Here is a 13,828-nt window from a genome sequence, read left to right as displayed (position 1 = left end):
CAAGACCTCATGTTTCTTTGATGACCAGGCAAAAACTGTTACAGCTTGCCTGGAAGTTCTGATTCATCCACGGTATGCACCAAACATTGCACCTTTGTATTTCCATTTCTTTCAGTCTTTACAAAATTCTCTTAAAGAGAAAAAATTTCAATTCCCTGGAAGACTGTAAAAGGCACCTGGAACAGTTCTTTACTCAAAAAGATAAAAAGTTTTGAAAAGATGGAATTATGAAGTTGCCTGAAAAATGGCAGAAGACAGTGGAACAAACCAGTGAGTACGTTGTTCAATAAAGTTCTTGGTGAAAATGAAAAATGTGTCTTTTATTTTTACTTTAAAAACGAAGGAACTTTTTGGTCAACCCAATAAATCAACTATACTTCAATAAAATTTTTTAAAAACTATACTTCAATTAAAAAAAAAAAATAAGAGAGCCCTGAACCAAGATGGTGGAGTAGAAGGACGTGCTCTCACTCTCTCTTGCGAGAACACCAGCATCACAACTAGCTGCTGGACAATCATCGACAGGAGGACACTGGAACTCACCAAAAAAGATACCCCACATCCAAAGACAAAGGAGAAGCCACAATGAGATGGTAGGAGGGGCACAATCACAGTAAAATCAAATCCCATAACTGCTGGGTGGGTGACTCACAGACTGGAGAACACTTATACCACAGAAGTCCACCCACTGGAGTGAAGGTTCTGAGCCCCACGTCAAGCTTCCCAACCTGGGGGGTCCAGCAACGGGAGGAGGAATGCCTAGAGAATCAGACTTTGAAGCCTAGTGGGATTTGATTGCAGGAATTCAACAGGACTGGGGGAAACAGAGACGCCACTCTTGGAGGGCACACACAAAGTAGTGTGCGCATTGGGACCTAGGGGAAGGAGCAGTGACCCCAGGGGAGACTGAACCAGACCTACCTGCTAGTGTTGGAGGGTCTCCTGCAGAGGCAGGAGGTGGCTGTGGCTCACCGTGGGGACAAGGACACTGGCAGCAGAAGTTCTGGGAAGTACTCCTTGGCGTGAGCCCTCCCAGAGTCCACCATTAGCCCCACCAAAGAGCCCAGGTAGGCTCCAGTGTTGGGTTGCCTTGGGCCAAACAACCAACAGGGAGGGAACCCAGCCCCACCCATGAGCAGTCAAGCAGATTAAAATTTTACTGAGCTCTGCCCACCAGAGCAAAAGCCAGCTCTACCCACCACCAGTCCCTTCCATCAGGAAGCTTGCACAAGCCTCTTAGATAGCCACATCCACCAGAGGGCAGACAGCAGAAGCAAGAAGAACTACAATCCTGCAGCCTGTGGAACAAAAACCACACTCACAGAAAGATAGACAAGATGAAAAGGCAGAGGGCTATGTACCAGATGAAGGAACAAGATAAAACCCCAGAAAAACAACTAAATGAAGTGGAGATAGGCAACCTTCCAGAAAAAGAATTCAGAATAATGATAGTGAAGATGATCCAGGACCTCGGAAAAACAATGGAGGCAAAGATCGAGAAGATGCAAGAAATGTTTAACAAAGACCTAGAAGAATTAAAGAACAAACAAACAGAAATGAACAATACAAAACCTGAAATGAAAACTACACTAGAAGGAATCAATAGCAGAATAATTGAGGCAGAAGAACGGATAAGTGACCTGGAAGTCAGAATGTGGGAATTCACTGCTGCAGAACAGAATAAAGAAAAAAGAATGAAAAGAAATGAAGACAGCCTAAGAGACCTCTGGGACAACATTAAACGCAACAACATTCACATTATAGGCGTCCCAGAAGGAGAAGAGAGAGAGAAAAGACCAGAGAAAATATCTGAAGAGATTATAGTCAAAAACTTCCCTAACATGGGAAAGGAAATAGCCACCCAAGTCCAGGAAGCGCAGCGAGTCCCATACAGGATAAACCTAAGGGGAAACACGCTGAGAAACATAGTAATCAAATTGGCAAAAATTAAAGACAAAGAAAAATTATTGAAAGCAACAAGGGAAAAACGACAAATAACATACAAGGGAACTCCCATAAGGTTAACAGCTGATTTCTCAGCAGAAACTCTACGAGCCAGAAGGGAGTGGCATGATATACTTAAAGTGATGAAAGGGAGGAACCTACAACCAAGATTACTCTACCTGGCAAGTATCTCATTCAGATTCGATGGAGAAATCCAAAGCTTTACAGACAAGTAAAAGCTAAGAGAATTCAGCACTACCAAACCCACTCTACAACAAATGCTAAAGGAACTTCTCTAAGTGGGAAACACAAGAGAAGAAAAGGACCTACAGAAACAAACCCAAAACAATTAAGAAAACGGTCATAGGAACATACATATCGATAATTACCTTAAACGTGAATGGATTAAATGCTCCAACCAAAAAGGCACAGCCTCACTGAATGGATACAAAAACAAGACCCATATATATGCTGTCTACAAGAGACCCACTTCAGACCTAGGGTCACATACAGACTGAAAGTGAGGGGATGGAAAAAGATATCCATGCAAACGGAAATCAAAAGAAAGCTGGAGTAGCAATACTCATATCAGATAAAATAGATTTTAAAATAAAGAATGTTACAAGAGACAAGGCAGGACACTACATAATGATCAAGGGATCAATCCAAGAAGAAGTTATAACAATTGTAAATATTTATGCACCCAACATAGGAGCACCTCAATATATAAGGCAACTTCTAACAGCTGTAAAAGAGGAAATCAACAGTAACACAATAATAGTGGGGGACTTTAACACCTCACTTATACCAATGGATAGATCATCCAAAATGAAAATAAATAAGGAAACAGAAGCTTTAAATGACACAATAGACCAGATAGATTTAATTGATATTTATAGGACATTCCATCCAAAAAGAGCAGATTACACTTTCTTCTCAAGTGCACACGGAACATTCTCCAGGATAGATCACATCTTGGGTCACAAATCAAGTCTCAGTAAATCTAAGAAAATTGAAATCACATCAAGCATCTCTTCTGACCACAATGCTATGAGATTAGAAATGAATTACAGGGAAAAAACCATAAAAAACACAAAACACATGGAGGCTAAACAATAAGTTACTAAATAACGAAGAGATCACTGAAGAAATCAAAACGGAAATCAAAAAATACCTAGAGACAAATGACAATGAAAACACGACGATCCAAAACCTACGGGATGCAGCAAAAGCAGTTCTAAGAGGGAAGTTTATAGCTATACAAGCCTACCTCAAGAAACAAGAAAAATCTCAAATAAACAATCTAACCTTACACCTAAAGGAACTAGAGAAAGAAGAACAAACAAAACCCAAAGTTAGCAGAAGGAAAGAAATCATAAAGATCAGAGCAGAAATAAATGAAATAGAAACAAAGAAAACAATAGCAAAGATCAATAAAACTAAAAGCTGGTTCTTTGAGAAGATAAACAAAATTGATAAACCATTAGCCAGACTCATCAAGAAAAAAAGGGAGAGGACTCAAATCAATAAGATTAGAAATGAAAAAGGAGAAGTTACAACAGACACCACAGAAATACAAAGCATCCTAAGAGACTACTACAAGCAACTCTATGCCAATAAAATTGACAACCTGGAAGAAATGGACAAATTCTTAGAAAGATATAACCTTCCAAGACTGAACCAGGAAGAAATAGAAAATATGAACAGACCAATCACAAGTAATGAAATTGAAACTGTGATTAAAAATCTTCCAACAAACAAAAGTCCAGAACCAGATGGCTTTACAGGTGGATTCTATCAAACATTTAGAGAAGAGCTAACACCCATCCTTCTCAAACTCTTCCCAAAAATTGCAGAGGAAGGAACACTCCCAAACTCATTCTATGAGGCCCCCATCACCCTGATACCAAAACCAGACAAAGATACACAAAAAAAGAAAATTACAGACCAATATCACTGATGAATATAGATGCAAAAATCCTCAACTAAATACTAGCCAACAGAATCCAACAACACATTAAAAGGATCATGAACCATAATCAGTGGGATTTATCCCAGGGATGCAAGGATTCTTCAATATATGCAAATCAATCAATGTGATACACCATTTTAACAAATTGAAGAATAAAAACCATATGATCATCTCAATAAATGCAGAAAAAGCTTTTGACAAAATTCAACACCCATTTATGATAAAAAAAAAACTCTTCAGAAAGTGGGCATAGAGGGAAGCTACATCACCATAATAAAGGCCATATACGACAAACCCACATCAAACATCATTCTCAATGGTGAAAAACTGAAAGCATTTCCTCTAAGATCAGGAACAAGACAAGGATGTCCACTCTCACCACTATTGTTCAACATAGTTTTGTAAGTCCTAGCCACGGCAATCAAAGAAGAAAAAGAAATAAAAGGAATACAAATTGGAAAAGAAGAAGTAAAACTGTCACTGTTTGCAGATGACATGATACTATACATAGAGAATCCTAAAGATGCCACCAGAAAACTACTAGAGCTAATCAAGGAATTCGGTAAAGTTGCAGGATACCAAATTAATACACAGAAATCTCTTGCATTCCTATACACTAATGATGAAAAATCTGAAAGAGAAATTAAGGAAACACTCCCATTTACCATTGCAACAAAAAGAATAAAATACCTAGGAATAAATCTACCTAGGGAGACAGAAGACCTGTACGCAGAAAACTATAAGACACTGATGAAAGAAATTAAAGATGATACCAACAGATGGAGAGAAATACCATGTTCTTGGATTGGAAGAATCAATATTGTGAAAATGACTATACTACCCAAAGCAATCTACAGATTCAGGGCAATCCCTATCAAATTACCAATGGCATTTTTTACAGAACTAGAACAAAAAATCTTAAACTTTGTATGGAGAGGCAAAAGACCCCGAATAGCCAAAGCAGTCTTGAGGGGAAAAAAAACGGAGCTGGAGGAATCAGACTCCCTGACTTCAGACTATACTACAAAGCTACAGTAATCAAGACAATATGGTACTGGCACAAAAACAGAAACATAGATCAATGGAACAAGATAGAAAGCCCAAAGGTAAACCCACACACCTATGGTCAACTAATCTATGACAAAGGAGGCAAGGATATACAATGGAGAAAAGACAGTCTCTTCAATAAGTGGTGCTGGGAAACCTGGACAGCTACATGTAAAAGAATGAAATTAGAACACTCTCTAACACCATACACAAAAATAAACTCAAAATGGATTAGAACCCTACATGTAAGACCGGACACTATAAAACTCTTAGAGGAAAATATAGGAAGAACACTCTTTGACATAAATCACAGCAAGATCTTTTTTGATCCACCTCCTAGAGTAATGGAAATAAAAACAAAAATAAACAAATGGGACCTAATGAAACTTAAAAGCTTTTGCACAGCAAAGGAAACCATAAACAAGACGAAAAGACAACCCTCGGAATGGGAGAAAATATTTGCAAACGAATCAATGGACAAAGGATTAATCTCCAAAATATATAAGCAGCTCATGCAGCTCAATATTAAAGAAACAAACAACCCAATCCAAAAATGGGCAGAAGACTTAAATAGACATTTCTCCAAAGAAGACATACAGATGGCCAAGAAGCACATGAAAAGCTGCTCAACATCACTAATTACTAGAGAAATGCAAATCAAAACTACAATGAGGTATCACCTCACACCAGTTAGAATGGGCGTCATCAGAAAATCTACAAACAACAAATGCTGGAGAGGGTGTGGAGAAAAGGGAACCCTCTTGCACTGTTGGTGGGAATGTAAATTGATACAGTCACTATGGAGAACAGTACGGAGGTTCCTTAAAAAACTAAAAATAGAATTACCATATGGTCCAGCAATCCCACTACTGGGCATATACCCTGAGAAAACCATCATTCAAAAAGACACATGCACCCCAATGTTCATTGCAGCACTATTAACAATAGCCAGGTTGTGGAAGCAACCTAAATGCCCATCGACAGACGAATGGATAAAGAAGATGTGGCACATATATACAATGGAATATTACTCAGCCATAAAAAGGAACGAAATTGGGTCATTTGTTGAGACGTGGATGGATCTAGAGACTGTCATACAGAGTGAAGTACGTCAGAAAGAGAAAAACAAATATCGTATATTAACGCATGTATGTGGAACCTAGAAAAATGGTGCAGATGAACCAGTTTGCAGGGCAGAAGTTGAGTCACAGATGTAGAGAGCAAACGTATGGACACCAAGGGGAGAAAGCCGTGGGGGGGTGGGGTTGGTGGTGTGATGAATTGGGCGATTGGGATTGACATGTATACACTGATGTGTATAAAATTGATGACTAATAAGAATCTGCTGTATAAAAAAAAAAAAGAAAAAAAAAAGCACCAAGTCCTAACCACTGGACCACCAGGGAATTCCCAATCATTTTTCCATATATACATATATCAAATCATTACAGTGTAGCTTTGGCGGTCCAGTGGTTAAGACTTTGTGCTTCCAATGCAGGGTGCACAGGTTCAATACGTGGCCAAAAAAAAAAAAAAAAGAAAGAAAGAAAAATCATTATGCTGTATACCTAAAAGTAGTGCACTATTATATGTCAATTATATCTCAATTTTTAACAATGTTAAAAGTAGTTGGAAATGAGGACCTGGCGCTCAGGAGAGGAGTCAAGGTGAAGATACGTATGTGGTGGTCAGCAATTTAAAGATTAAAACTATAGGAATGGGGCAGGGGGAGCTGTTGGAGGGAGTTCAGAGAGCTGAGAAGAGAATCTTAGAGACCACAAAATTATAGGGAACCAAAGAAAATGAGAAACCTAGAAAATGAGTCACAGACAGAATGGATAGGATTTGGAGCCAGAAAGACAGGAGCGGAACCCCAGACAGCAAAGTGTGATCAGGAGAAGGCAGCATCGTACAGAGGGCTTGGACATCAGGGTCCAGTGTCAAGTCAGGGAAGGTCATTGAGTTTGGTGGGCAGGCAGTCATTGTGATTTCAGTTGAGGAGTGGAAATAGAAGCCAACTTGTAAAGAATTTTGGAGTGGTCAGTGAGGAAGTAGAGACAGTGGGTATGGGCCTATCTTGTGAGATATTTGCCACTGAAGTGAAGGAAAGAAACAGAATGATAAGTTGAGGAAGCAGCAAGGTCAAAGAACGTGTTTATATATGTAAGCAAGTGGAAAGAAGGAACTGGTGTAAATAACAAGAGAGAGGATAAGAGATGGAGAGAGGGAGTTCCCTGGCGGTCCTGTGATTAGGACCTGGCGCTTTCACTGCCGAGGGCACAGGTTCCATCACTGGTTGGGGAACTAAGATCCTGCAAGCCACACAGCACAGGCAGGTGGGGAGGTGGTGGGGGGAAATGGAGAGCAAGGACCCCGGGAGATATACACAGGGCTAAGAACAGGGAGGAAAAGGAGGGGAATCCAAGGGAAAAAGAAGCAGCCATGAGGCCCCATTCTGGACCAGATGCTGTGCCTGAGGGTTACCCAGTCTCTCTCTCAACAACCCTGGAGGTAGATATCATTATCCTCATTTTATAGATGAGGCAACCCAGACTCAGAGAAGCTGCCCTGCCAGGAAGTGAAGAGCTGGGTTTCAACCTACCCACTGCAGAGTCCTCACACTTCCCCTGATACCACCAGGCCTCACTCCTGGGAATGACAGAAGAAAAGAGGGACTTCCCTGGTGGTGCAGTGGTTAAGAATCCGCCTGCCAATGAAAGGGACACGGGTTCGATCCCTGGTCCGGAAAGATCCCACATGCCGCGGAGCAACTAAGCCCGTGCGCCACAACTACTGAGCCTGCGCTCCAGAGCCCGCAAGCCACAACTGCTGAAGCCCGCAAGCCACAACTGCTGAAGCCCACGTGCCACAACTACTGAAGCCCACACGCCTAGAGCCCGCATTCCGCAACAAGAGAAGCCACCACAATGAGAAGCCCACTCGCCTCAACTAGAGAAAGCCTGCACGCAGCAATGAAGATCCAACGCAGCCAAAAATATAAATAAATAAATAAATAAATTTATTTTAAAAAAAGAAGAAGGGGAGGACCCAGATGAGTAAAAGCTCCGGACGGTTCCCTGATGTTTCTCCTGCCACAGGAAGCTGGCAGCAGAGCACCCATTCCTGGAGGAGATGCGAGGGCGAGGAGAGAACCTGTACGTGGTGATGGAGGTGGTAGAGACTGCACAGGAGGTGACTGGCAAGAGTTGGCAAGGCTGACGGCTGCTTCTCCCTCCCATTCTTCGCCCCGCTGCGGCTACAGGTTAGGTACACACACACACACACACACACACACACACACACACACACTCAGTTTACCCTCAGAGGCTGCATTACTTAACCCGATCAGTGCCCCCTCAGGATACTGAAAAGGACCCACTTCCTCCCCCTGCTCTTCAACATCCAGACCCCAGTTGGCCAGAAACAAATCATCCCCATCGTCAATGGTGCCCAGCTGGGTAGAGTCCTGTGCCAGATGCCACAGGGAGCTACCAGGGAAGGGGACACTCTTAGTTGCGGATTTTCCCTCACGATGCTCCCAATCTACAGGAAAGGCATCCTTGCTGTCAGAAAGTTCTCCGTCTCATGCAGGAGACACAGAGGTTAAAGGCCAGAAAATTCAATGTAAACAAGTAGTGCTCTACATACCTATATCTACATCTATATCTATAGGGACATACCTATCCCTATATGAGTGGGAACCGGGAGTAGGGAGTAGTCATGGAAGGCTTCCCAAAGGAGGTGAGCATGGGACAGATGGCGAAGAGGAAGAAGGAACCAGGGCCTGGATGGAAGCTCTAAAGTGGGACAGGGATGCACAGGCAGGTGATGGAGCCCAGTTCCTTCATGTGTCTGAACCAGGAAGAGAGAAAGAGATCATTAAAGGGATGATCGGCGGAAATGAGCAGAATAGCTCTGAAGCTCACTCCACCAGGTGGAAAGGCGATCAGGGACACCGCTGAAGGGTTCCCAACTTCTGATCTCCCCAAAGGCTCTCGGGCCTGGCCCTCCACTTGTCCCCCACCCCTCACTCCCAATGTCTCATACTTAGGATCTCTGCAGATTCACAAATCCTCATTGTCTACGCCTAGGGATCCATAAACCACAGGAGGCTGTCACCATCCCCAAGGGCTGCATCCTGGCATTTCGAGTGAGACAGCTGATGGTCAAAGGCAAAGATGAGTGGGGTGAGCACGTTCTCCCCTCAAGACAAGAATTACCCGCACCACTCCTAAGGCATCCTGGTCCCCTCCTGTGGCAACGCCAGGGGAGGAGTAAAGGAGTGTATTGTATTGTGGTCCAACCGACAGAGACAGAACTGCAGAGGCTGCTATGGAGAGGGAGTGAGGAACACCTGGGTTCTGAGCATCTCCTGAGTGCTAGGCACTGTGTTAGATGGGGGAAGGGAGTACAGAGATGAATGAGCACAGTCTCTGCTCTCAAGAAGTCTGGGGCCCCTGGAGGAAACAGACACACAGACACCAGCACTAGAATGCAAGGTAGGAAAGAGTGGTATCATAGGAAAGGATTTACAGAGGAAGCAATGATTACTTCCAGCCATAGAGGTGGAGCAGGGGATTAGGTGAGGCATTCGAGGGCAGGGTCCTAGCCCTTAGCAGAGCCCATGGGCTTGAGACCAGAGAAGAAAATTTGGGACGGCTGTTAAGCGTCCTTCCGCCCTCCCCTCTCTTGCTCCTTACAGATATTCCACACATCTGCAATGATAACATGCAAACCTTCCCTCCCGGCGGTGAGTGAAATTGCTTCCTAGCTCCCCACATCTTCCTCCCTACCCCTGACATTATCTGCTGAAATCCTGCACCCTCTAATAGGATATACCATAATCCCCCAAGGAGCCCCCTGGTTTTGTTTCCCAAGGCCCGAAATATATCTATCCTCAACTTTAGGAAAGGCAGATAGAGGCACAGAAATTTGCCCAAGAGAGACAGAGAAGCAGAAAGAGACCGGAAGGCACCATCAGAAGCAGAAATACTGGAGACAGTTTGTGTGCTCAAATTGCGGGGGCGGGTGAGCTCTGTGTTTTTATAATAATCACTGATAAAGCTGCCTTGACAACTGCTCTAGATAAAAAGGCACAAAGAGGTTTTATGCTGACATATGTGTATTGTTTCTGTCTTCAGAAGAGCCAGAAGAGGAGAAGCTCACCTGTAAGCGTTTCCTGTCATTTCACTGCAACTTTCTTGACAGAATTTTAAAACTCCAATCTTTTTCTTCCCTTCTCTCTGGGACTGACAAGGAACATGGCAGAGCAGATCTCAGCAAACTATTGTCTCTGAAATGTGGCAGGAATTCCAACAGCTTAGGAAAAAGCAGTGGAAGGGGAAAGTCTTTGGACAAGATGCCCAGGTGGTCTGATGCCTCCGACTTCTGTCCTCAAGGCCTTAGTAACTATAACCTGTCATACGCCACCCAGCGCCCGGGGTGGGAGCTGCTGAGTCACAGTGATGCCAACTCAATCCAGGTGCCCCTTTTCACAATGCATTAGCTTCTGTGCTGCCCCAGTCCTGCCTTCCACGAATGGATCAAGAGCATCCTTAAGGTGGCTGGGATGTCCCAGGAGACAGGATATATTTCCTCATTCATGTCTCATCCCCTGGGTACGGCTACTGGTTTGGAGGATTGCATTCTAAATGGTTTTGTTTTGTTTTGTTTTTCCCCTCAGTTATCCAGGCATCTGATGTTGGTAAGGAAGTTTGTGTTTCTCCCTAGACTTTGGCAGGAAGGCAGTGGAAGTAACCTTGGGGTGAAGGGAGGGGAAGACAAGTGCTGAGTCCCAGTTGCTGGGGGTTGCAGGCACTTCCAGGAAGCCACCCTTTCCAAAGCAGGCCAGACATATTCCTAGGATGCCAGGCCGCTAGAGGGGCAGGCCAAGGTTCAAGCTATCTTTAATCCACCCACATCCCTGGGTTTAGACCCATTGCTCTTTGGAGCAGTCCCCTCCTGGTCTTTACTCAGTCACCAGAATTATTCTTCTTTGTCAACTAACTCTTGAGAAGGGAAAATAGACCTTCCTTATCAACTCTTAGCTGGGGTCTTAGAGAAAGGGTGGTCAATTGTCTACTGATCCGGGATGGGGCCTGGGATCTCAAGGAGAATGAACGCCTGTCTTGGATGATAATGTGGGTCCTGGCCCACCCCCTCCCACCACCCCACCCCCAACACCTCAAGTCAAGGCTGGGGGATGACTTCATAACTGTGTTCCTTGGTCAAGCAAAAAGAGAGGACAAGCTCCAGCAGAGAGCAAAGCCCGGGGGCATCAGAGCCTGGGGCCTGAGCAGGGCTGAGTGAAGGAAGCCTACAGGGAGAGCACTGATTGAACTGATGGGGAGTGTACCACATCTACTGTCCCCACAGGGGAGGTACACAAGGACTTCAGGACCCTAAAAGAAGAGTTTCAAAGGGAGACCCGGGAAGTGGAGAAGCTGAGCCCAGAAAGGAAGAGCTCCCGCTCAGCTCCCTCAGCAAACTCTTAGGGAAGGAAAAGGAGCTAGAAGACCTGGAGCTCACGGTGAGGACCCAAGGGAAGTGTAGGAGATGCAGAAGAAGGAAGGCTTTTGGTGGAGGTGTGTGTGGGCAGTGCAGCTGGTGGGGGATCTGACGGATCTGGCAGAAGGTGGGCAGTGGCTAGAGGAATAGACAGTGGATGCCTTCCCCAAGGCTGGTCAAGTGTTCCCCGGGCTGCCAGGGTCGCCACTGCTCCCTGTGTCCCTCTGGAGAAGGGCAAACAGTGCAGATTCCCCCAAAGCACATGCTCCCTCCTCATGGACAGAGGGTAGGCCCCCCCTCCATTGGAAGGGGGCTGGACCTTTCCTTTCCAGAGTCCAGGGCTCAGACACCAAGGAACCCAGGAGTCCAATACTTTTCAGGACTTGATACCTTGAAAAAGAAACGAGGAAATGGAGATAGTTAACACATCTCAAGGGAATGTTATGTGCCAGGCACTATGCCCTTTAACTGTGTTATTTTAAATAGTCACCCAACTTTCCCCACAGCTTGAAGGAGCTCTAGACAAAGGACATGAAGAAACCCTGGAGGCACTCCCAAAAGATATCCTACTCTCAAAGGAGGCTATGGGTGCCGTCCTCTAATTCCTTGGAGCTCTAACAGGTAAGTGGGGAGTGAGGTCTTCATTTATATACCTATTCAGTGGTAGGAATGAGTCACTAAATGAATGCCCAGATGAAAAAATGAATGAATGAGTAAATAAGTAAATGTCAGGCAAATTATACTACAGTTAAGTAGTTTATATCTACATTTTTAAAAATTGGTTTCATTCCCAAGGAGTCACTTGGTCATCATAGCCTAGTCTTGCTAACAGAGGTTGGGAAATAACCCCAGTTTTATCAGCCATGTACTTAAAACTTCTACATATAGCTAAGCTCATCACTTTTATATCGATATCTGTTAGCTTTAATTTGAGGATAACATCTTCTGATCTTGACCCTGAATTCTCTTCTTCCCTCTGCAAGAAACATTCCCCCACCTTGAAAAACTCTCTGGACCTTCACGTGTAAGCTGAGGTGTTTGTTCCTTCAAGAAGCCTGCCTTCAAACACCAAGACCAAAGTAGACCCTCAGCTATGGCTCCTGTCACAGCCTGATTATAATTGCATGTTACTTTGTCTTCTCCACTAGACTGCAAGTTCCTTGAGTGAAAAGAAGATGATTTTTACCTAACACATCCAGCAAAGATGCCTGGCCTAGAGCAGGCATTCAACCATGGATGAATGTAGGAATCAATGGATGCCGACATTCTGGAAATACACCCAGTGGGAGCCTGTAGTCCCCTTTGCACCCACACATCTCTTTCTCTGCTTTTCTTCTCCAGAGCTAAGTGAAGCCCAACAGAAGCTGCTGGTACAATCCATGGAGAAAAAGATCTTACCTTTGCAGCTAAAGCTGGTGAGAAAAAATGGCAGATGTCGGGGAGAGTTTGGGAAGGAGTCAGCTAGAACCAGTGGAAAGATACAATTTCGCCTAATGACAGAACCATCCTCCAGGGCCTCTGTCTTATCTCAGGAGCTCATGCCCACTTCTCATTTCTCTCCATGTTTCTTCCTGTTTGCTATTTCACAACTAGAGGGAGAAGAGCACACTTCTGGGCAACTATCTGGGTTTTTCAACCTGATCCTAGGAGAAGAGACAGAAAACTCTGACTTGGTTTATTCCTAGCCAAGGGATGTGAGCAAATCTTAATGTCTCTGAGTCTGCCTCAATTCACTCCTCTGTTAAATGGGGCTAAAAACAAATGTGCCACTCATCATTCAGGGTTATTTATTAAAAGGCCCAGACAGAGTTGTCATGCAATGTAACAAAAGGGGTTATAGTAAAAGAACGGTAGCCCTCTTCATGGTTTTTTTGAGTTAGGAAAAAGGAAGAGAGGTTTCTAGTTCTTTCTTTTCATACTACTTTGGTTCCTTCCAGATGGAGAGCACAATGGAACAGAATTTCCTCCAGGATAAAGAGGATGTTTTCCCCCTGCAACAGGAGCTGCTTTCCTCCCTTGGGGAAGAGGAACTGACCCTCACAGAGGCCCTAGTGGAGCTGAGTGGCCTGGAAGTGCAGAGATCGGGCCCCCAGTATACATGGGATGCAGTCACCCTTCCCTGCCTCTGTGCCCTTTACGCTGGCCTCTCCCTCCTGCAGCTACTGACCAAGGCTTCCTAACTTGCCTTTTCCATTGGCTTCCTGCTTCCCTAAGGCCTTCCCTACTTGATTGTGCCCTGTCCTGACACGCAAGGGCATTTCGGAGCCAGCAGGCTGAGGATGATGGAAACCTTAGCTGATTACCCAAGATAATCAATTTCCACTTGTCCAGCTCTGTATATCCCCCTGCCCCATGGCT

General features: G+C 44.3%; 1 protein-coding gene across 1 annotated transcript; it reads left to right on the top strand.

Moving 5' to 3' along the window:
• The first annotated feature begins 244 nt into the window (after positions 1-244).
• GSDMA (gasdermin A) lies at positions 245-13,650 on the top strand. Its single transcript, XM_057535183.1, is given in 13 exon segments — positions 245-270; positions 8,062-8,160; positions 8,162-8,225; positions 9,055-9,067; positions 9,070-9,150; positions 9,666-9,713; positions 10,105-10,131; positions 10,647-10,667; positions 11,339-11,428; positions 11,431-11,492; positions 11,977-12,091; positions 12,812-12,885; positions 13,408-13,650. Coding segments are annotated over 13 exon segments (963 nt in total).
• Positions 13,651-13,828: the final 178 nt, after the last annotated feature.

The sequence above is a fragment of the Balaenoptera acutorostrata genome, chromosome 20 (assembly GCF_949987535.1).
Source record: "Balaenoptera acutorostrata chromosome 20, mBalAcu1.1, whole genome shotgun sequence".
Taxonomy (NCBI): domain Eukaryota; kingdom Metazoa; phylum Chordata; class Mammalia; order Artiodactyla; family Balaenopteridae; genus Balaenoptera; species Balaenoptera acutorostrata.
This window is presented reverse-complemented; position numbering and strand designations above follow the sequence as displayed.